General features: G+C 34.2%; 3 protein-coding genes and 1 pseudogene across 4 annotated transcripts; 1 reads left to right on the top strand and 3 right to left on the bottom strand.

The window, feature by feature from the left end:
* LOC109336006 (sec-independent protein translocase protein TATB, chloroplastic) lies at positions 35 to 2,937 on the bottom strand. The gene is made up of 5 exons (XM_019572326.1): positions 2,527 to 2,937; positions 1,779 to 1,838; positions 1,523 to 1,682; positions 356 to 502; positions 35 to 263 (listed from the first exon to the last, which is right to left on the bottom strand). Exons 1-5 carry the CDS (start codon positions 2,851 to 2,853, stop codon positions 193 to 195), a joined length of 765 nt encoding a protein of 254 aa, XP_019427871.1. The 5' UTR covers positions 2,854 to 2,937; the 3' UTR covers positions 35 to 192.
* LOC109335930 (mitogen-activated protein kinase kinase kinase YODA-like) lies at positions 3,161 to 9,529 on the top strand. 2 transcript variants are annotated; one of them, XM_019572207.1, is made up of 12 exons: positions 3,161 to 3,415; positions 4,284 to 5,060; positions 5,196 to 5,936; positions 6,035 to 6,122; positions 6,294 to 6,356; positions 6,587 to 6,747; positions 6,858 to 6,933; positions 7,349 to 7,408; positions 7,502 to 7,606; positions 7,782 to 8,021; positions 8,122 to 8,213; positions 8,310 to 9,529. In XM_019572207.1, exons 2-12 carry the CDS (start codon positions 4,495 to 4,497, stop codon positions 8,830 to 8,832), a joined length of 2,715 nt encoding a protein of 904 aa, XP_019427752.1. In that variant the 5' UTR covers positions 3,161 to 3,415; positions 4,284 to 4,494; the 3' UTR covers positions 8,833 to 9,529. The 2 variants fall into 2 exon arrangements, with proteins under 2 accessions (XP_019427752.1, XP_019427753.1); XM_019572208.1 differs by having other exon boundaries at positions 4,433 to 5,060.
* On the bottom strand, positions 10,209 to 13,333 carry LOC109335934 (short-chain dehydrogenase TIC 32, chloroplastic). The gene is made up of 8 exons (XM_019572210.1): positions 13,182 to 13,333; positions 12,707 to 12,938; positions 12,450 to 12,529; positions 12,120 to 12,273; positions 11,740 to 11,818; positions 11,194 to 11,278; positions 10,796 to 10,842; positions 10,209 to 10,572 (listed from the first exon to the last, which is right to left on the bottom strand). Exons 1-8 carry the CDS (start codon positions 13,285 to 13,287, stop codon positions 10,414 to 10,416), a joined length of 942 nt encoding a protein of 313 aa, XP_019427755.1. The 5' UTR covers positions 13,288 to 13,333; the 3' UTR covers positions 10,209 to 10,413.
* On the bottom strand, positions 14,947 to 21,494 carry LOC109335931 (annotated as a pseudogene).

Consider the following 24,507-nt stretch of genomic DNA (forward strand, 5'->3'; position numbering starts at 1 on the left):
TGTTGAAGCAAGAATGACTCAATTCAGAAAAAGATCTACAATTAAGGAGATCAGCATTGGTAAGTCATTACTCATTAACTACAATAAGTTCAGAAAAACAGCTTCCATACATGAACCCTTACACTATGGGGTAACAAAATTGTGTGACTCATTAAATTTCCCATTACTTATGCCAGTAGTAGAGGTGACTCCCTATGAATCCAGTGGTAAAGTCTCACTTTGTGGCTTCTGAGGTGGTGGCACCGTAGTAGCCGCTTCCTTAGCTGATTATATCAAAGTAAGCATGGTGAGGATAATGAAGGGTATGGAACAAGGGAGAGAAAAAACAGAAAAGTGTAGCACCACAAAAACTAACCAGGGGGTTGGATTTGAGGTTCAGACTGGGCTTCTTTAGGAGTGGGTGCCTGACCCTGCTGTTGAGCAGAAGCTGCCTTTAGCTGCTCCTCTGTAACCTTAACATATTCCTCAGAGCTGTATGCTCTTCTTGGATCTTGTGTGCCATCTGCATTATCAAGTTTTTTTATATATATTTTCATGTTTGACATCAAATAAATGAAGAAAATGCATACATGATATCTGATATTCTAAAGTTCACAAACATAGGAATGAATATAATAGAGCTCATATGTTGTGGTATTTCAACTCATTTTCATTCTTTTAGGATGCCCCCACTTTTCTACACACTATTTGATGAATTTTCACTAGTTAAAAAAGATAAACTTGCAACACTTAAATAACATTGTTAGGTTCATTTTCATAGAATCTGAAGAAAAAAACAATTAATCACACCCCATCACAATATACAGATTGAGTTTGATGGATATACTGCTTTAAAAGACACATCAACATCCACTTACCTTACCTGCAAACATAATAATGAGGTAAGTGTGATATAATAAATCTGATTACTACCATATAAGCATATACTAACCAACCTACAATAAACCTCTTCCATGCATTAGCTTAATAGCTTCTCAGTATTAGAGTAGTGGTTTCACACTTCATCTGAAAATATCATATCAGAACAGAACTTAGGAACTAGAGTTTTGGCTCATAAGACCAAATTAGTCAAAAACTAAATACGAACTATTCCATTGTAGTTCTAAATGCAGCTTAATATAATGACTCCTTTCCCAGCAGAAAGCAAGAAAAAAAAAAGCGAAAATGACATTAGAATAACATAGTAAAATATGTCTGATCAACAAGCAACAACAATTAATCCCACTATATGGGGTTGGCACAAGCAAGAGAAAAAATACATGTTTGCTTTTTACTACTAAAATCTTCCCCAGTAGCTAAATATGGTTGTTAGGGAATCAAAGTTAGATACACCTAATGTTTTCAAATGAAGGAAAGCGATGGAAGTTCTGGGCAGAACGCCATTCGCCTTTTGAAAAAAGCTATTGAATGAAGTAAAGCAAACATACATTATGCAAGGGTAATTGACTTGTCCAGATTTAATACTTCTAAATTACTTAGCAAAATTAAATAATAAAAAAGAAGAAGATACTATCGCACTCACCAGGGTCAACAGCAATCTGGGAACTATTGGTACTAGCTGAGGATGATGGAGTTGATGTCGTATTGTGTGCATTGGAATTGTACATGTTCTGTGTTGAACTTGAAATGTCATCCAGACCAATCTCCCGTTCAAGTGTACTCTTAAATTCCCTTGAAACATCCTAAAGGGGGAACAAAAGTGGCAATCAATAACATCAAAGCATTTATATCATGTGGCATCTGCACAACAAATTTAGTCTAAAGAATTTTAAACCAACCTGAAGCTCTCTAATGGTGGGCTGAAATGACCGCAATGTTTTCCCAAGATTTCGAGCAACCTGCATTGGATGACTTAGTAGAAGACTGGGGGTAAGAAGGAGAGGGGGGAAGAAAATCATGACTACCACCACCATCAACAAACAAATATTTGCAGAATATCTGAGATAATGTATCCATTTGTAATTTTCAAATTACACGGCCTTTTTTATATGGCTTCATAATGTCGGGACTGCAGACCTATGCAACTTCAGAGTGTCCATATAGTAAACTCCAACTGCCCAATTTTGGTCTCATGCAACAACAAAAAACATCCGAGAATGTAGACAAGTTTTTAAACTCTGAATTCATGAAGTATGCATGTAGAGCAACCCTTATCTTTTCTTGTTTCATTCATTGTGAAGTCAATAGTTCTTGGCTTATTGCCAACTATATAAATGGGGGGAAACCCCACCTTATCCCTTGAATATAGTCAAAACACAAAGCTTGGACATCTTCAGTAAGCTTAGCATAAAAAACTAAGGAATCAAATAACCCAAGAAAAATAATCTCCTTGAGCAACTTATTATTTTTTTTCAGTTTGGAGTTCAGAAATTCTAAGAGTGATAGACTTGCTAGAGCATATTTCAGACAAAAAAAATCATGAATTTATGAATTATCATGATAACTTAATAACCATAGTTTTGCAAGTGAGAATTGCATAGGCAAAAAGGGTTTAAAGATTGTAGTAGAAACTAGAATGTAACTAACCTCAGCAAGACCTTTAGGACCAAAAACCAACAAAGCAACAACCCCAATGACAAGTGCTTCAGGGGCTCCAACACCAAAGAGAGATGCATAGACAACTTTACCCTTTCTATGTCTATGAAAAAGAATAGGTTTTGATTTAGTAAAGATACCAAGATGCTTTAGACCATTCCAAGGAGATAAAAGGGGTCGACCCAGATGAAAAAAATGAATGAATTTTGGATTTGAAGAAGAAGAAAGTGAAAGAGCACGTGTCCCTAATTTAGGGCATAAGAGTGTTGAAGTTGATAGTGAAGAAACCATTGTTGCAGTTGTTGTAGGGGAAAACATCCTTTGTCTGTTGGGTTGTGTTTTTATTTAGGATTGTTGTCTGCTTTTGTGGTTCCTTCTTATTTCTGGGTGCACAATCCTATCTACTATCTGGACAAAGATCGGCTGTCCCAAAAACATATTCCAAAGTCGGTGTATAAATCATGATAGACTTTGAAAAAAAAATAATTTAAATAAATAGTAAATTGTATATGAATCTTTACGCTATTAATATATAAATTAAAGTATTAATATTAATTAGCGTAAATAATACAGTTATTTTCATTATTAAGATTTAAAGAACAATGAACACTCATTATGACAAAGATCCCTTATTCACTCTTTCTCTCTCCTCTTTCTCTCTCATTCCCAAAGCGATCTTTTTCACTGTCTTTCATTTCCAGAAATTTCACCACAAATCACTTCAAATTCTCTTCTCCATTTCCTACATTTTGTGGTACTTGTTGGGGCTCTCTCGTGGAGCTCTTAACGGTCCTGGAATTTTTTCTCTAACTCAGATTTCAGCTGAAAAAATTTGTGCACTTGGTTCAGTTCAGATTCACCGAGTTGAGTAATAATTGAAGTAAGTTTCCACCTTTTTAACATTTTTGGTTACCCTTTTGTTAATTTTACTGAATGATCACCAACTTAGTTGATTTAGCTGTTTCCTATGCTTAATCATGCCATAGTAGATCTGTGTTTTCAGGTGGTTGTTTTTGACAATAGGTTTTTAGTTTAACTTGGGATCCTCATAATTTTGATTCAGTTAGAGTGAGTAGATTTGGAAGTTTGATTATTTATTTTATGTTTTTTGGGTATGTGGGAATCTGGATATTGGAACACTTCAACACACCCAAAAAGTAATGATTATATGTATATTAGTTTGACTGAGATATTAGTGAACCAAGTCAAGATAATACGGATCAACCCCTCTTCTTGTGTTCTTGCGCCAAAAATCTTACCATTTCCAAAGTAACTGGAGTTACGTCTGTTTTTTGACTATCTGGTTAGAAAATCTTAGAAGTTAGGCCACATAATTTTTGTTTTATGTTGGCAAGTATGGAAATTTGAGCTGATGAAAAGTACTATGCTCCTGTCTGGATAATCATTGAAGTTTTGGAAATTTTATCATCTACATACAAGACATGCCTCAGCGTGATTAATGGACGTCGCCCATGTTGCATTAGTTTAGATTGAGCAAGGAGGTTAAGCCATTATAAATTGATGTTTAATTCTGACTGTTTGAGGAATACATGAACCGATTATTAGCTGATGGAGTCAAGTGGTTTACTTGTAGAATATTTGGTTAATACATTGTCATATAAGGACTTGCTGGTTAAGACTATATATATGCATATGTTGAAGAATTTGGATACAATATATACATTTATGACAAAAATTGGTATATGAATCTTTTACTGACTGGAAGTACACGTTCCTCTCCGCTGCAGGCTTTTTGCAATAATTTTCAATGACTATTTCTGTCTCGTGCTCTTGGGTTATTGCTTTTGGAATTTGTGAATTCCCTATTTGTTAAGATTTATTGCTGGATCATGATATTTATAACTCAGGCTACTGATGTTAGATGATATGTTTTTAGAACTATTAGCGGGATCCTCTTAAGAAACTTGCTTGCCACTTCTCACCATATACAATATAAATATGCCTTCATGGTGGGGAAAATCGTCATCAAATTCAAAAGAAACCAAGAAGAAAGCAAATAAGGAAAGTTTTATGGACACATTGCACCGGAAATTTAAAATTCCATCTGAAGTTAAACTAAATGGTAAAACTGGAGGATCTTGTACTCGTAGACATTTCAATGACACAATTTCAGAGAAGGCAGACAATTCTCCTGCTGTCTCAAGATCTCCTTCGCCTTCCAAAGTGGCAAGGTGTCAAAGTTTTGCTGAAAGGCCTCATGCTCAGCCACTACCACTTCCTGGTTTGCACCCTTCAAGTTTAGGCCGAGTAGATTCTGAAATTAGCATATCATCAAAATCAAGACCAGAGAAGGGCTCAAAGCCATCATTGTTTCTTCCGCTTCCAAAACCTGCATGCATGCATGGTAGGCCGAACCCTTCCGATTTTGATGGAGATCTGATCACTGCTTCACTCTCTAGTGATTGCTCTGTTGATAGTGATGAGCCAGTTGAGTCACACAACCGTAGTCCTCAGGCAACTGACTCTGAGACTTTGATTAGAACTGCTGCTGGCAGTCCTTCCAGGTAGCCTCCCCAAACTGTAATATTCTTCTAGATTGCTTATATTATTACATACATTTCATGTGTAGGGTATTTTTGATTGCTTGCATTGGATATACATGTAATGAACTTTACTCTTACATTGCCTTTTCTCTGAAGCTTGATGCACAAGCATCAGTCAACTGCTGTTTCCCAGCCAAATTCAAAAGAAGCCAAAAAACCAGCAAACATTCTGAATAATCATATATCTTCTACTTCACCAAAGCGGAGGCCTTCACGCAACCATGTTCCAAATCTGCAAATTCCCCCTCATGGTGCTTTCTACAGTGCTCCTGACAGTTCCTTGTCAAGTCCATCTAGAAGTCCATTGAGAACATTTAGCAATGATCAGGTTTTGAACTCTGTTTTTTATTATTCTGGAAAGCCATATTCTGAGGTCAATTTCATTGGATCTGGGCACTGCTCTAGTACAGGCTCTGGTCAGAATTCAGGGCATAATTCAATGGGAGGGGATATGTCAGGACAGTTATTCTGGCAACCAAGCAGGGGTAGCCCTGAGTATTCTCCGATACCTAGTCCTAGAATGACTAGCCCTGGTCCAAGCTCTAGAATTCAGAGTGGAGCTGTCACACCTATTCATCCTAGAGCCGGGGGAGCACCAAATGAATCACAGACAGGATGGGCTGATGAAGGGAAACAACGGAGTCATCGTTTGCCCCTTCCTCCCTTGGTTGTTACTAATTCCTCACCTTTCTCTCATTCAAATTCTGCTGCAACATCTCCATCTGTGCCAAGAAGTCCAGCTAGAGCAGATAATCCAATGAGTCCTGGCTCACGTTGGAAAAAGGGAAAGCTACTTGGTAGAGGCACATTTGGACATGTCTACCTTGGCTTCAATAAGTAAGTACTTGACCAAAAGTTCTTACTTTAAATTTTTTTATATTTTCAATGTACGTGTTGTCATAAAAAGTGTTTGATGTAAATTTTGTCTTTTTTAGTGATAGTGGTGAAATGTGTGCAATGAAGGAGGTTACTCTGTTTTCAGATGATGCCAAGTCTAAGGAATGTGCTAAGCAATTAAATCAGGTAAATTAATTCCTCTTAAATCTAGTAGAATTTCATGTGGGCAGATAATTTATTTTCTTAACTATGTGCATTGTTATACTTTTTGGTTCTGTTTTAAATTTAACACAACTATGAAAACCTAACTACCCGTTTTCTGGCAGGAAATTAATTCTTATTTTGGTGGTTTGGCAGGAAATTAATCTATTAAGCCGTTTACGACATCCGAATATTGTGCAGTACTATGGTTCTGAAACAGTAAGTTCTCTCCTTCATTCGCTGTTTATATATTCCAATTTGGCAAGAAACGTCAGCATTCACATTATTATGTTTACCTTAGCTCCCTGTGAATGATGATGCTTTATTTTCAGATTTGTTCTAGACTGTCCATTTGTTTTGTTTACCTAGCAATGTAGTTGCACAAATATCTCAGAAGTAATTGTTTTTGGAATATACTTACAGAAGCTGCTGAATGATCCCTTGAACAGGTAGATGACAGGCTTTACATATACCTGGAGTATGTATCTGGAGGCTCCATATATAAACTTCTTCAAGAATATGAGGAATTTAGTGAACCAGTTATTCGTAATTATACTCAACAAATTTTGTCAGGGCTTGCTTATTTACATGCTAAAAATACTGTTCACAGGTGAATGAAGTTCCCTATTCACAATTTTTAAAAACTTAAGCTTGTGGTGCAGCACTTAATGCTTAGTTTTTTAAGCTTCTGGTATATCTATGTTGTAATTATATGTATAGGGACATCAAGGGAGCAAATATACTGGTAGATCCAAATGGCCGGGTCAAGTTGGCAGATTTTGGAATGGCAAAACATGTAAGCTAGGAGATTGTAATTAAACAGTACCTAATATATCTGCATTTGAGCTAAATTAGTTTTATATGGAAATTGGGTTCCACTGCTTAATGAAATTATGAGTCTTGGTTAAAATGTCACTAATTCACTAATCAAGAGAGTTGCTATTTCCAAATTCCAATTTGCTGGGACCCCCTTGCTGCTTTTCGTGTGTTTCTCATGCTACTTGTTTTATCCATTTCCTCCCTCTTTTGTTGGATTTTGTATTGCCCCTCAAGCTCTACTTTTTTCCTGTCTCTAATAAATTTCTTAAATCGATAATTTATTCTGATGAATGTTAATGATTCTGGCTTCTTGGTAGGGTAACAAATTCAAATATTCCAAAGGTTGCATGATTTGTTCTGTATACCCTGCTTATACCTTTTACAATTTGCAGATAACAGGGCAGACATGTCCATTATCATTCAAGGGAAGCCCTTATTGGATGGCTCCTGAGGTTCTATTATTTCCGTCCTTTCATGTTCAGTTCTTTTTATATTTAATTCCATCTTGGTTTTCTGACCCGTATATTTGCTTTCTGATTATTCAGGTTATAAAGAACAATGGGTTGAACCTTGCTGTGGATGTATGGAGTCTTGGATGCACAGTTTTGGAAATGGCTACAACTAAACCTCCTTGGAGTCAGTATGAAGGGGTTAGTAATTTATGATCATTGATCAGAGCTGAATTTATTTATTCTTTTAATATACTGTAAATATTTAATATTTATATATTTACAAAGCAATGATGCTATTTCTTGTAATCTAAACATGACACCCTTATAAATTATTCTTTCTCATGGCTTGATGTTTTTGCATGTTACATAACAGGTTGCTGCCATGTTCAAGATTGGTAATAGCAAGGAACTCCCAACAATCCCAGATAGTCTCTCAATTGAAGGAAAAGACTTTGTTAGGAAATGTCTACAACGTAATCCGCGGGATCGCCCTTCGGCCAGTGAATTATTGGATCACCCTTTTGTAAAGTGTACTTCACCTTCAGAAAGATCTAGTCTGTGTCCTGAGGCTTCAGACCCTGTTTCTTGGATTACACATGGAACAAAAGCTCTGGTTTGCAAACCTACATAACATTTTAATTGTTTTCCCTGTGGTTTCTTGTTCGGTATCTTGTTGCTATTATAATAATTTCTTACATCTTTGATAATCTCAGGGCATTGGACAAGGGAGAAACCTTCCTATCTTGGATTCAGATAGACTCGCTGTTCATTCTTCCAGGGTTTTGAAAACTAGTCCTCATGCAAGGTCTCTATCTCTATCTTTTTTCTCTTGCACACACTCACACACACATGGCTACTGACTTTGCCGATGTTAATCTAAAATTGTGTAATTAATATCCAGTGAAATCCATATTCCAAGGAATATATCTTGTCCGGTCTCTCCTATTGGAAGCCCACTTTTGAAGTCAAGATCACCACAACACGTGAATGGGAGAATGTCTCCTTCTCCAATATCAAGCCCTCGGACCACTTCTGGTGCATCCACACCTCTCACTGGTGGCAGTGGCGCCATTCCATTTAGTAATCACTTAAAACAGTCAGTTTACTTTCAAGAGGGTCTTGGAAGCATGCCAAAGTTGTCCTCAAATAGTGTCTACATGAATATGAATGGCCCTATTCATCATGAGTCAAATACTGACATGTTTAGAGGAATGCAAATTGGGTCTCACATGACATCAGAAATGGTTCCCAATGAAAATGATGTTCTTGGTAAGCAGATCGGAAGGCCTCATCTTGCTGAGCCATATGATTTTCAGTCAGTCTTGGCTGATCATGTTGGACGGCAGCTGCTGGGGGATCATGTTAATCCATCCCTTGATCTAAGTACTAACTCATCGTTGCTCAATCGGGAAAACGGTTTATGACATCGGGAATTTTCCTGGGCTCACTCATCGGAGCAACTCCTAAAGTTTCTTAGAATGCCTTTGGTTACAGAGTGTTATTCATTGTTCCATTTGCTAGGATTTAATTGTACAATAAGGAGCCTAAGCAAAAGAGAATCAGTGTAAATAAAATTAAGTTCGAGAATAGGCTAATAGCATGGGGGCACAAGAGTGCATTTTGCATGGCTTCAGGCACAGGCTTGTGGAGTTCAATCCTTTTTTGATTTTGTAAAGTGCCAAACAAAGCCGCAGCACGAAACTTTCTGACATCTGATATGTCCATATCAAGTTTCCAACTCAAAATGTTGGCCAGGAGGAACTTTTATTTGTAAGTAACATGTTAAAGATGAGAAGGTGCTAGAAATGATTAAGTTGCAATGACAAATGTATCTTTTGGAACATCATATACATGCCAAAAAAAGATAACTTTGATAGAACTTAACTTGTAGACTATTTTATAGGAGGTCAGACATATAGCTGTACAGAAGATGGAAAGCTGTATTGTGATTCTGCATTTATTGATGATGAAGTCAAGCATCTGTAGAAGAGCCAATACATCTCTTGTTTGAGGGCTCAGATGTATTACTGTCACTGTGTACTCATTACTACTGGATCTGTTCTGTACATTATTGTTCACAGTAAAATGGAAGAAATCTGTCCCTATAATCTTCTCACTTAATGTCTCAGTTAACTGATTTTTGTTAACCTTTTGTTTTGTTGGGTACTTGTCCTTGATGATAGAATTGAAAGATGAAAGGCTCATTTACTTCTAAGTGAGAAATATAGTCCTTGATTTATTATAGATTTGTTTCTTTATTTGGGTATATAATTGAAAAGCATTGGTAATGCATAATAGAGGCATTTGTTCCTGTCAATGTATATCAGGAATATACATGAGTTTCAAATTACCCCTTAATAACAAAAAATGAACAGTGCTTGTGGGAAAAGCACACTTAAGCACAAATCTATGTTGTTGCTTAAAGGTACTCTTTAAGGAATTAGATGAGGAGAATGTATATGGGGAAATGGTATATTAAATACATTGAAAACTATTTTTTTGTTTTGGACATTGGTATATTAAATTCATTTAGCATGAAATCAAGAAGCATTGAAAATACAAAAGCAATTAAATTTTGGAAGGAAAAAGAGACTTAGAGTACATCACTGGAGATTTGAAGAGAGGAAATGGGATGTGACAATCAAATTGGAATTATTTAACAAAAGGTACAAGTCAACCAGGTAATGCAAATTCACTTTTCTCGGAACTTATGCACACAAAAAAAAACTATTAAAAAAACTGAGAAAATAGCAATTCTAAGACTCATACCCCTGGCAATTAACACCAATCAATTCCACTTCAATCAACCACTATTAGTCATAGCCAAATATTCTTTTAACAATGTCAGTATAAAAAAACATAATCAGACAATATTTCAAACCAAATACACTCCAACTGGTATAAATCTGTGTACAGAACATGAACATAAAATATGTGACATATATGTCCCACCAAGTAATTATACATGCCATCTCCATTGAGAATTACCACATCAATATTATACTTCACTTAATCAAATTCATGCTGAAATCCCAGAGTCTCTTAGCCAAATCAGCGTCAGTGCCATGTGGGGTTGTTTTTGACTCATTACTATCTGAAAAATACTTGCCACTAATTCCCTTCACTTGAGGGTGTAATGCTACATAGCATGTTGTTGCTGCTCCCTATAATGAGGTTGAATAAGGTGAACATGCAAGGTTAGATGAATCCCATATTAAGTATGATGAATGTGAGTTGTTCCATATTTATTGGTAAGTTTATGATAAATGTTTGATAACTCACCTAAGGCACATTAGTATCTATGAAAATAAGTTAGATACTGGAATAATGCCTAAGTTAAAACAAGATTGACATTTATATGCACTGGTCATAGTGATTTTAGCATACCTGCTGGACATTTTTAAGCACGAATTTCCCGAACACATTAATTAGACCTGCATAAATCGAAGACAAACATACCCACAAAACTCAGCTACTATCATTACTTGCATTAAAAAACATAAACAAATCATATAGAAAGCCATGTCTCCCATGAATGCTTGAAACATTGATCCTGTTTTCGCAGCATGTCCTTATTCAATATTCAGAAGGGACAACCTATTCGACACAGGTGCTGGCTATTCGACAATATTCATGCATACAATAGGTGTATAAACCTGGATATATGAGAACTTGTTGCATTGTGAAATCCACATAGTGGTGCTTAATGCAGAATAAACCTTTCAGTATATTAAATCATATGATTTACAATTCCTAGACAGAACATGAATTATTGTGATAGTTACCATTCACTGCAGCATTATGGCGGAAGAGATTGGTGGAAATGGCTCCTGGATGAAGAGAGTTTGCAGTAATATTCACCCCATCTTCCTATCAAGATGCAAGAAGTAATATTACAGATATTGCAGACAGCTAATGAGGCAAAACCAAAGTGCCATCTTTACTCACAAAACAGAGAAATAAAGCCATTAAAAGAGTGGAAAGAATGAAAAAGGAAGTAAATTGCCATCTGGTGTCGATAATAGAATTGTTCAGATCCCAGGCAAAAATATAGCTTCAATCATATTTCAAGTAAAGGTCTTTTCATGGTCTAATAATATTAAAAAAAATCAGTTTCTTAATCAACTGATAAATGCAGAGAGAATGAAAAGAACACATAAAACTAAGGAACCAAAAAGTTAAGAGAAATTGGAGATAACATGGCTAACTTATAATGTCCTAAGACAATGCCCAGATAAAATGTTGCATTATGGTAAAAGAAAAACACTATTGATTAATATTTCACCAAATAACATGTATATTATGCCACTGTATAGGAGAAATTGGCAAACCTTGAGACGTCTAGTAAGTTCATTCGCATGCAAAATGTTGGCAAGCTTTGACTGTCCATATGCACGCCAATTGTTGTAACTGTGCACAAGTAAGCATACACAATCAAATAACACTTGTTCCGTTAACAAATACCACAGTAATGCAATATCTTATGCTACCATTTAAGCACCAATAATACATATAACAAACTTAATACTGACTTTTTTTATAAATAATAAAAATATTAGAGCTGAATTGCCTAGGGTAATAAAATTAAAGTCTCTAGCATAACAACCCTCTTTGCCTCTCTCAGAATAACTCCCTCTATCATTAAAGGTGAAAAGAGGGAAAAAAACTGCTTGCATAACTTATTATAATTTGCATTTAAGCCAACTATTACCTTGATCGATCATTTATTTTGTCAAAACGAATTCCTCCCGGATAAGAAAACCGGTGAGCCTCCGAAGACACATTAACAATTCTACCTTCTTTCTTAGTTGTATTTGCTGTGTTCTTCATAGTATCCAGCAGAAGACTTGTCAAAAGAAAATGACCTGCGGAATTTAAATCAAAGGATCGAGATCACATGAACATCTTTTCAGTCTATGCATTTAAAGAAACAGTAAAATATACATTTGATCATTTTTATGTTTTATATAATCTATCACCCAATTACATAACTTGGAAGAACACATATTTTCCAGACCTCTTTAGAAAAAATTCCTCGTACCTATGTGATTAGTGGCAAACTGTAGTTCAATGTTGTCTTTGGAGAGCGCGAAAGGGCATGCCATAATTCCTGCATTGTTTCTTAAAATTGCAACAGAAAACCAAGAAAACATTACTACTCCCGTGTTTACTTGAATGATCAGGATTAAAAGATTAGTTAGAATAAACACAGAACGAGTAACTAATAGAAAACCAAGTGGTAAAATATATGAAGAAAATAAGATTGACAATGTGACAAATTTGAAGTCCTTTTCTTACATCAAGATGTTCAGTGGAAGACCAGAGGATTTAAACTCAGATGCAAATTTCTTGACAGAGTCCAATGAACTGAGATCTAACTCAATGGCATCAACTTTAGCTGAGGGAATCTCTTTAAGTATTGCTTCTTTGACATCTTTAGCAGCATTCATATTTCTCACCCCCATAATCACATGGGCACCGCGCAACGCAAGAACACGGGTAGTCTCAGTGCCAATACCACTGGATGCTCCTGTTAACACAATGTCCAGTAGTCCACATACAACATCAAATTTGAACAAAGGTACACTCCAATAATTATTTATCACAGCCAGTTAATTTGCATAAACAATCAGTTAATTTCCCATCACACAAATAAAAACTGTTGCTGCAAACCTCAACAATTAGTCCTTTTAATTTGACTACCATTTTCATGGAAAAACCTTGGGGCTCCATCTTCTATTGAACCAAGTTCCAATGATGAAAAACAACGTACCAGTGACAACTGCAGTGAGACCAGTGGCATCGATGTTATCTGTAACTTGTTGAGCGGTGGAAGATGATGAAAATCCAGAAGCCCCTTTTCTGCTGAATGGCCACATCACTTTTCTTCTATTCTTCTGTGTAACAATACAAGTGGATCAATTAATGTTCTTCTATTTGTATATATTATGAGTATAGGCACAGTACAAGGACCACAATAAGAATAAGATCCGTGGTGTGTAGGGTTTTTCTATATTCAAACAAATTATTGGACCCCACCTACCCCAGATAAAACCTATGAATAGGATAATGAATTAGGAAGCTTTCATTTGGGTACTTATATAACACTATTTAAAATGAAACGTAAGTAATTAATATATTTATATATCTAATCATTTTGTTTGTGGAGGTTGGACTTTTTTTTGGGTGGTTATATTATGTCATTTTTAATTTTTGTTAGCTGGTGCCAGATTCATTTAGTGGATTTCTGATGATTTATGTATGTCACTACTCTTTCTGTTATTTGGTTGACAAGAGAACCCAAGAAAAGAAAAAATATGACAAAGAAAAATGTGGAAAAAAGAAAAAATATAGTATATTTTGTGATATTTGATATAAGAGAAGAATGAGATAAAATGAATAAAATTCTTTTTTTTTGTTTGGTTGAATAAAAGATGAGAAGAGAGTGATGATGTTATAAAATAAATGTTATAATTTGAAATTATAAATTTTATTATAATTTCAATTAACATGTTTAATTGATATTTTTTTATATCCAAACTAGATTTATTTATATTAGTTCTATTCAAAACCAAAGAATAAATCAAATAAAAAATTGAAGGATATTTTTGACATTTCATACTAAATTTTCAACTCTTTACCCTTTCTTACCAATGTAGAAGAGAATGACTTTTTGTTTGTTGGGTCCCTTATCATTTTTTAATCGTATATGAGTTTTATATATTGTCATTGTATTATCTATCATTCATGTTTTATTATGATTGATTCTTCACAAAAAGTAATATAAATGAATTAGGAATAATGTGTTGACTGTATATTTTTTTTTACACTCACATATTAAACTCTTATAATTATAAATCAATAAATATAACAATAATTATGAATTAAATAAAAAGGAGATGTAAAATTAAGAGGTAAATTATCACATAATATTCTACACATATTGTATTAAGTATAAAAACATTTGTTGTCCCAAAAGGTATCTCAAACAATATTCTGGATCAAAGATATTAACAGTAAAACAGAAAAATATTAAATATTTATTTTTTAATTGACATGATATATTTTCATTTGTCGGTGATGTGATTTGAGACATTATTTGAGATAATCGTTGTTCTGTGTAAAGTTTTTCTTTCTTTTCTTACTTTCTCTCGTAGAGAAACAAATTTTATGGGATCACCCACTTTTTCCTCTCTCGCTTCTTTCTCGTGTCTCAACCAAATTTCAACTTATCTCTCACTCTTTTTTTGTCTTCTCTTAACTATACTCTTCCAAACAAAGGTAATGTTCTTCAGGTTATGCTTCAACTTTACCTTAGTAAATTGTTGAGTGATGTATTTTGTTTCCTTTACCATGTTCTATTGATTTACTTTGTGCCTTTTCATGCATATATCAAAATCGACCAGATTAAAGACCTTAACAAGCTACAATAAACTGCAGAGGCATTAGAGCCCGAAAATGATAAAGCATGAAATTGGGATCTTTACAAATAATTTCGGAAAATTATACCAAAAAGAGGGAGAGGGGAAAAATCTTGGTTAACATAAAAAGGTGCCCTTTTAAAATAGTTAAACAAGTTTATTACACAAATTTGGAAATAATGGCCCATGGAAAAAAACTTACTACCTAATCTCCTATGATATAGATATAAGGAAAAATATGGAATATAAAAAGAATTTCCGGCAAAACCTACCTTCAATTTTCTGACAGGAACCATTGATAAAACTTGAACCTCTGCTGTCTATTAAAAAAAACTTGAAACTCTGTTATCTGTCAAAATAAAAATAAAAACTTCAACCTATGCTAAGATACTAATTGGGCACAAGTCAAACTATGCAATGTGCATATCTGAATAATATAAAATCCAATTTTGCCTTTGTTCCTTTCTACTAGGTAGCTGCCTTTTGTTTTGGTACTTCATTCTGGGTTTGGATTTAGTAACTATGGCCATTGCAGGTAGGGGGTTCTCTGCACTTGAAAGACTGCTACATCTGTCAATCTTGCACCTCAGGGCATCCAGGGGGTTCCGAATCATCGTAAAGAACCAATTTCACATGGTTTGATGAGAGAGCCTCTTTCCATCCTGCAAGAGAATTGTTTTCTGGAGATTAAAGACCAACCAACTGAACCAAGCATATAACCACACAACCAGTGCAGTAGAATAGAAGAACAGCAATAATGTAATAAGTGGTTAAGCTTACTTTGTGCAAGAAAGGCTTTTGCAGCATGACTGGGTAACTGGAAGTTTTGTCGATCTACTTTAGCCCCGAGATAGGAGAGGTTGTTCCTAGAACCAATATAACTACCATCTATATTACACAACCTTAAACTACTTTGACCTGACAAAGTTTGATCATCTTTTCCATAAACTGCATCAGCTTCAGTCCCACCACTTTGAAGTGCCGTTGAATCTTTGGTCCCATGCTGGCTAACTGGCCTCCAAAGCTTAACTGGGTTGCCACTCTGGGAGGAATCCGTTTTCATTGACTTCTCCTGAGCACTATTCTGCTTGGAAAGATTCTCTACCATGCAGTCCGCATGAGACGCCACGAGATTACCTTCTGATTGGCTGCAATTGCCAAGGGGAATAGATATGGATCCTATCACAACTTCATGATTCTTACCTTGCTCTGGTTCTTTCTGCAGCCTGGCGTCTGACATCACTCTACCAATTTCGGGTTTAGGCTTTCTACTCCATACTTTACTACCTGTAACAATAGGAGATTCCTTTTGTTCATGGAGGGTACCACTTTTCTGAATGACTTCGAGCTTTGGAGTATGAGAATTCTGGCTTGCATGCAAATCATTGGATAAACCCCTTTGAGATTTTGGCAGCTCATGCCGTCTGGCAACTATCATGCGCTGATGATTATGTCCTTGTGACCTCTGTTGCTCAATATTTGGATAACTAACACAATCACTCCTTGACTGTGGACCCCCATCTACAACTTCAGTAGTCTCTGTGCAGTGAATAGTTACGTCTGGTGAAGGAGCATGACTCACAATTGTATCTGGATTATGTGCTTCAAAGTCACGTGCATCCATAGAGGCTTCTGCTGGTGATACAGCCTCTACTGTGCTTCTATTGTTCTGTTTAATTTCTGTCTCAGCTACAAATCGTCCCCTCGCCTTCTGTTCTTTTTGTTTAACCTTTTTCTTGTGTTTCTTCTCCAAAATCCGAGCTTGCCTATAAATAGAGGGAATATAATTAAATAAAGAGCCCAATCATCCATACATAACTAACATTAGAATAACTGAACCTAATTCCATATCAAAAGCTAATTCATAGGGAAAGGTTGTACAAGTCATTATAAATGGTTTTTTACTCATACTCAGCCAACATGAGAATTAACACTTGACAACTAGTTTACAAGAAACTACATTTTGCCTCTGCTAAATGAACATAGTTTATTTAGAGTATAACATCAGAAGTTACATCAGTCATGAGAAATTAAGATGAAATCAAAGAAAAATAAAATGGAAATCATTGCTCAGGCATTATATCTTAACTTTAAGTATATTCTCTAAGTACTCATAAAACTAGTAAGCAGGTAAACTCAGTTATTTTTTTTAAATAACTAAGTTACAATTTTTGTATTATGAAGTTGTGCTGTTTGATGAAAATTTGAAAACCCGTACATTCTTACAATCAGATGCTTGCTTATTATTTGGGGATTTGTTTATCTTATGACATGAAGGCTTCTGAGCCAAACTACTACTATGTTCTCTTGCTTTTTGTTTTCATAGCTGCATTGGATCAATGGTTGATTATGATAAAAACCAAGCACTAAAATATAAGCAAGACAAACTTTATAAAAGAGAAACAAAGAAAAAAATTCAAGACTGTCTCAATTGTATTTCTCAAACGCAACCCGATAAATCATTGAAATATTTGCCATTCCTCAATAACCTAAAAATTGAAGTGAACATCAAAAATAACTCAGGGCTGATCAACAAGACTTGATATAAAAAGTCATAAGAAAAAGGTAAGGAGTGGGAAGAAGTAGCCCTACACGTACCTTCTCTGAGCAGCATCTTCCTCTTCCATCAGCAACTTCTGGCACCTCAATGCTTCAGCATCCTTGTCAGCAAGCCATGCCTTCGCCTATGTGAAAGGAAATTGATATGTCATCATGAGTAGGAATAGTAAGAATTAGTTTAGAGAACCATGCTTTTTGGGTTAACCACAATAAAATCAGGTCTGAGGTTTGTACGCATACATGCAGGATATGCCATGAACTTCCGTACCACTGGCAACTCTGGTAGGTGCTGGAGTAATTTGATTGCGGAATTGGTCTCTATGTACACGTCTACATTTGCAAACTCTCAAACCAAAATAGAAAAATTGACTATTGAGTGTAATTCTAAACCACTCTTTTAGATACTTTCCAAGAGTAGAGTGAACATGAGACCTGATCCTTTCTCATCACCAATAAAAATAGAAAGGAACTCTTATCTAATGATTGTTTCATTTATAGCTAGTGGCACCTATGAATAGATAATACATTTAGGCAAAATAAGGTTTTTGTTAATGACCACTGTTAATCTTAAGCTATTAGATGAAGGCCCCTACATGGCTTTAAATCCTTAGACGCCCTATGTAACAACAAACAAAATTATGCCAAGGTCCAATAGAACGTTTGGAACAGTTAATGAACTCTAGATCCAAACTAAACTCTAACTGTTAATAATATGTTGTCAGTTATATGCTAAGGTTCAATTAATCAAACAAAAATAAACCTAAATTACAGATACCATAAAATAACATCAGCCACAACCCCAAACTTTCACAAACAAGAGGGAAACCCAGCAAAAACTATAGAATAACAAATGATCAATCCAATGCCGCTGATTGATAATTTAATGATTATGCAAGATTTATCTGCATTTCAGGTATATCTGGGTAAACAATGGACGGCCTTTTAAGTCATTGTGTAAGAAACACTTATTTTGATGCTAAAGACCAAATGCACCACATGAGAGGGAGTGGGAAGAAGAGAAGGTATAATTAAACAGAGCAGATTTTGATGTAAGGAGAAACAATTACCAATTTCTGCTCAAGCAAGAAACTTGTACAAGCAACTAGGTTTTTTGGCTCAAGACCAATCTTTCCTGCTTCTCCATCAAAAACATATCTTTGCATTGACATTGCTGTCCCACATAAAAACGTTTTCTCACTGGAATCGTCAAGAATACTGAACAACTCTTTGGAAGATATAGGAAAACTGGAAGGCCTAGATTCAATAATATCCTGTGAACAATATGGATATACAGAGTTTACAAATCAAAGGTAGCAAAAGCCTAACCAGAATGAATAATTGATAAGTAAAGTCATAATCTTCTTACCAGAAGAGCAGAACCAGCCCTCAGATAATACTGTGGTAGAGGAGAAAATATATGATTTTTAACAACATTTGTCAGAGCAATTAAAATCGAAGACCCTGGAGTTTCCTGGAAAGCATTAAAAATGAGAAAAACAAGACACTTAAATTAATTAGTAAAGTAAAAAGGTGGAAAAGGTAAGAACTGAAAAGAAGAGAAACCAAAGGAGTCATGTTCGCCAGCAAAAATGGCTCCAGATGGGGCTATTGGTGTTGCTAACTCTATTGTCCCTCTTCCTGGGGATCGGGGACATGAATCATGATCGAGAAATGGGAAAATTATGTACACACCCACAGGTTCAGTTTTATATTTATTAGCATTTCTCATGTTTATAGGTTATTTTTTCTTTATGTTATTTTATATGCATATGTGTTTGTTTAAATATGTTTTTGAATGTTTGGTAGGATATTGCGATTTGTGTTAACGATCACACGTTTTACGTGTTGTCTACCCCTGCCAATCTTACATTAGACCTAATTTTGACTACCTTGACGTGAACGACTAAAATTAAAGGACGTTGATGTTCTTTTGTTTGTTATGGAATAACTTTTCCATTCAGAAATAAAATATTTATTAAAAAAATGTCCAAATATGACCATGCCATCATGATTGAAAGGGAGGAGGGCTCTCCTTCAAGAAGCTACCATCGAAACAGAGCTGACAACTCACGGTAGGATTTGTCCAGAAAAAGTGAGCATGACTGGAAAACCTATTGGTGTTGGGATTTGCCTGAAAACACGTGGCTGATCAGAAGAGTGACAGAAGGGATGGAGATGGGGCTGAATACGGAGATAAAAATCGGGGTTTTTTCTCACGTTGTTGGTGCCGCAGCTGCGAGACGGCTGTGATTTGGCTGCAGTCCATGCTACTCAGAAGTGCAATGCTACAAGTCGCCCAGGGACCACTACAGTGCAATTGCGGCGCTATAGCGTGCTATTAATATAAATTAAGGAGCATGAAGACAAAAGGTATATTTGTGGAAGTATATATATTTTTTAAAGAGCATATTTATGAAAGCGATTCAAGTCTCCAAAGCCTTAAATATGGCAAACTAACCAAGGCTTGCATTAACTAAGGTTAGAATGTGAAGATGTGGATGTGAGACACGTGTTAGTCAACTGCCCCCATTTTCATCTCTTTCGATCAAAGCCTAATAATATATATTTTGCATATCGTTTCGATAAGAATGAAAGCCAGATAAAATTAAAATAACTTAGTTTTGAAGGGGGGGAAACTAGGCATGTAAGGGGGCAAAGAGGATTTACCTCCAGCATCACATTCCTGAATGACACAAGTTCCATTGCCTCTTCTACAGAAAGCTAGAAAAATTATGAAAAACGAGTACTTTAAAACAAGTTGTAATGATGTATTGTTCATAGAAGCAAAGTTCACAATGATGAAAGGTTACCTTATCCCAATATGCTCCTAAAAGATCCCTATTTATTTTGGAGTCCTACAACATATAAGCAACATTAGGCAAATTTGAGGAAGACTTGGAAAACAACTAAACAAGAAAATACACCAGGGACAAAAATATAAGCTAAGAACAAAAATGCTGTAGATATTTGCTTATATTTATAAGATGTAAAGATAACCTTGTCATGTTTTTTCAACCGATGATGTACACGTATGTGTCTTCTATAGTTAATGGGAGAGCAAAACTCTCGAGAACACTTGTCGCACTTCTGCAACCGAATCTTCACAGGAGAGAAGAAAGGCAGACCTGGAAGTTCTTTCAAAAGAGTAAAAGGTTATATATATATATGGGTTTAGAATTAGATGTCCCTCTAACCAGCACGAAAACTACCTATTATGCATTTTACATATAACTTTGTTACTTGAATAGGCCAGCATGAAGGCATTGATAGTCATAGAGATTTTAAATTGCCGACTTTTTTTTGGAGGTAACCGTAAAAAAACGCCAACACATAATCACATGCCTAAATCCCAGTACACTACTTACCCCAATAAAGGCCCAACTCATACATACAAATCGATATTGCCAAAATGCTTTTCAAAGTAAATCCTGCAAAGATAGAGAGTAATTGTTATACCTTGCTGATCTAAAGCATGCAGTAATTGAATCCACTGTATCGGGTTGTCATCAGCCCTAGGGAAGGAAAGAATTGATTCTTTTCCAATTACAGTATCTAAAGAATCATTGATGTCCTCTGTTTCCATGACAATCTTAACAAGCAACTTTATAAGACTCTACTGCACAAAGTATAAAATAATAGATATGTTACACAGTTAATAGAAAACATCAAAACATAATTGAAGAGGAAGGAACAAATATATAATCCATATATTCATAACAATGTGATCTATGGCAAATGCAGGTAAATTTCTAAAATAAAACCGAGAATAGACATCTAGATGAAGACGTTGTGAAATAGAAAATGAAATGTAAAGAGTCCAAGTTCATAAGATTATTCAATCTCCATTAATAAACCCTCGATAAACATAAGTTAATGAATTAAATTGCAATTGAATGAGGCAAACACAATAAGAGTAAACACGATCTGGCACAATTAGGTCACATAGTTAAACTCATATTTTCATGATATGATATGAGAGAAGGAGAGTAGAAGACGTACGAAACGAAGTTGGAAAGAGTATCTGAGAATCGGGAGAGAAAGCGAAAACAGTGCAGTGCAGTTGTAGGGTGAAACAAACAATAACTTCACAAAACACATGAAGGAATTATTGTTTCCGATTTTATAAGCTCAACACAGGGTTGAGTGCCACTCTATGCTTATTCTCGGTTAGACACGTACGTCCCCATTTTAGGTTCGGATTCAAAAACTAAATCACGATAATAATAATATTGAAGACTAAGCTAGGTTAGATAGTTTAACATGTCGTATCATTATTAATGACTTTTTTTTTGTATATTGTTATTTAATGATACATTTTGTAGTAGAAAATATATTTTGTTATTTTTGTAACAATTTGGCTAATGATATAGTTGAGGGAATAGGTGTTATTGTTTTTTGATATATGATAAAAAAAACTATTGGGCATAATTTTATTGGTTAGCAAACTATTAATGTTGGTTTAATATAGAGATAGAGGAATGGTGGTAAGAAGATTTCTATTCGATATAATTTTATATTTTTAATTATATTTTTATTAGTTTTGCTAGTTATTTAGGATATTATTATAGTGTGTACATAAATTTTATATGGGGTTGATTCTATGACATTTTCATGATATATAATATATGCATATATGTAATTTATAAAGTATTTGCATATATAATATTGTAACAAGGGTACATTATATTTAATTTGGCAGAGGCTTGGTTTAGATTCAAAAGTACCACAACAATATATGGGTGAGATATTTTATCCACTTCATGTGTCATTGTTTTTTATTGGTCATAAAAATGTTTAATTATTATATTTTAATTTACATATAATTTTTCAACAAATCACAAACAATGATAATAGAATAACATACTTTATAGAATAACAAATATGGTCCCTTAATATTTAGTTTTTAATTAACCTTCTTCATATCTAGTATGGAATAGGGATGGCAAAAAACCCGACCCATGAGTATCCGTAGAAATACCCGCAACAGGTATCCGCAATAATAGTTTATGGATGAAAGCCAATTTTGTGATACTAGCCCCATAGGTATCCTGCAAATTTATATATTTAGTTTTTAGTTAAATTTTTATATATTTATTATTTTTTTAAGATTATATCACATACTTTATTATTATTTCATAATAAATTACACATATTTGAATATAATCATAATTTATTATATAAATATCACTTAACAATTATTTTTACATATTAATTATTACAAGTTATATAAATGTATAATTAAAATTAAAAACTCGTTGGATACTCGCAAATACTCACACAAGTACCCACAAATATTACAGGTTTGGATACGAAAAACTCTACCATACTTCTATCATCCCCAATATGGAAGGAGTTCTAGTTCAAAAAAATAATAATTTAATGAACATTTATTATGTAACGAACGTTACATGGTCATGTCAGGCGCTCGTGTAGCACGTGAAATCACGACTCATAGTTTTAGCATAAAAAGACGCCAACCGCTGTGTTGTAGGGATGTTCCTCCAACGTGTCTGCTACAATATCTTATTTTTTTTACATGATTTTTCTCCTTTTAAACAAAAATAATTCATTCTACATTTTTCAGAGAAATGAGAATGATCTTACAAATACATGATTGAGTCATGAGTCATGTGAACATTGTTGTGAACACTATTCTTTATGGTGTGGTTTGTGTAAGAGACAACACGAGATTCTGTATTGTACAAAGTTCTATCTTTTTGGTTTACTATTATTAGACAAATTATGATTCTTACGTTTTTTTGTCTAATACTATAATCTATATCTATACTATTAATAAAGCCAAAACAAATGGTAACCATCATGCATGGCATAATTTTAATGTTCCATTTTTATCTTTTTTAACCTCTCTCCTTAATAACTAATAAAAACTTTCACACAATACTAATATCTAATAATCATATAATGATTTTTATCTTCTTAAATCAACATTTTTCTTTAAGTTTATATATTGCAATAAGAATGCGGGTCGACAGGCACAAAGTGCCGGTCGACACGCTAGTCAATTTAAAATTTAAACATGGGACACAAATTTATGTTGGGTTAGCACTGAATTTTTTCATATAAGACAAGACTTGCAATGTAGGTATCATCATTATGAGTTTGAATTGAGTTTAGAAAAATGCATCTAATACAATGAGACCCACTTTCTATTTATAGAGTGTCCTAAGAAATTAGAGTGGTGGTGTGTCATATTGTTTGGGCCAAGAGTAGTGAATGTGTAAGGGATGGTGACTCACAACTAGAGTAGCTAGTTGGGGATAATGATATATTGTCTTAAAGTGTGTCTCAAGTGTTAAAGAAAAAATATTAAAATTTTAATATTAAAGAAAACATAATAAAATTTTAATTTTTTTAATCCATATGATATATTTTTATTAGACATAATTTAAAATATAATTTGAAATAAAAAATCTTTATCAAGCAAATATTTATAGGGAATCTCAAACAACAAGTCAACAAGAATGATATATTCCATCAACATACATTTTATATTAGATCATGTTTTCCGACATGAATTTAATATGTATACACTGAATGTGTAAATGTTTTTTATATTGCCAATCAATTATCCATCATTAATTTATTAATCAATATTGGCTCTCAAACAAAAGTAATACAAATCAATAATGGATGATATACTGATAGTGTACAAAACTTTACACTGTTAGTACACAGATTTTGAACTATTCAGACATTCCCATGCTGACATAATAATCACATGTTAAAAAGCCATATTCTCATTATATTTATAGGTAAAAATATATTTTTTAAAATATTGCTTTAAGATTTTAAGCATGAAACTCCTTTTAAAAATATAAATAGCTAAGTTAGATAGTTAGATCCAATACCATTTTTATTGGTGTAATATTATAAAATATTTTATATCAATTGCAAATCAAAATATTTATATGATACATTGGCTTCTATTTAGTGGCAAAATCTTATTCAACATAAATCAAATTACAGAGTATATCCTTCTATACTTTTTATAAAATGTTTTATAGTTTTTTGTTTATATGTCCTATTTACTGGGTGATTTTTATTTATATTAAATAAATTTATTTTAAAAATACCATTATTCAATCAACTAATTTGAGT

This window comes from Lupinus angustifolius, chromosome LG20, assembly GCF_001865875.1.
Source record: "Lupinus angustifolius cultivar Tanjil chromosome LG20, LupAngTanjil_v1.0, whole genome shotgun sequence".
NCBI classification, from domain to species: Eukaryota; Viridiplantae; Streptophyta; class Magnoliopsida; order Fabales; family Fabaceae; genus Lupinus; species Lupinus angustifolius.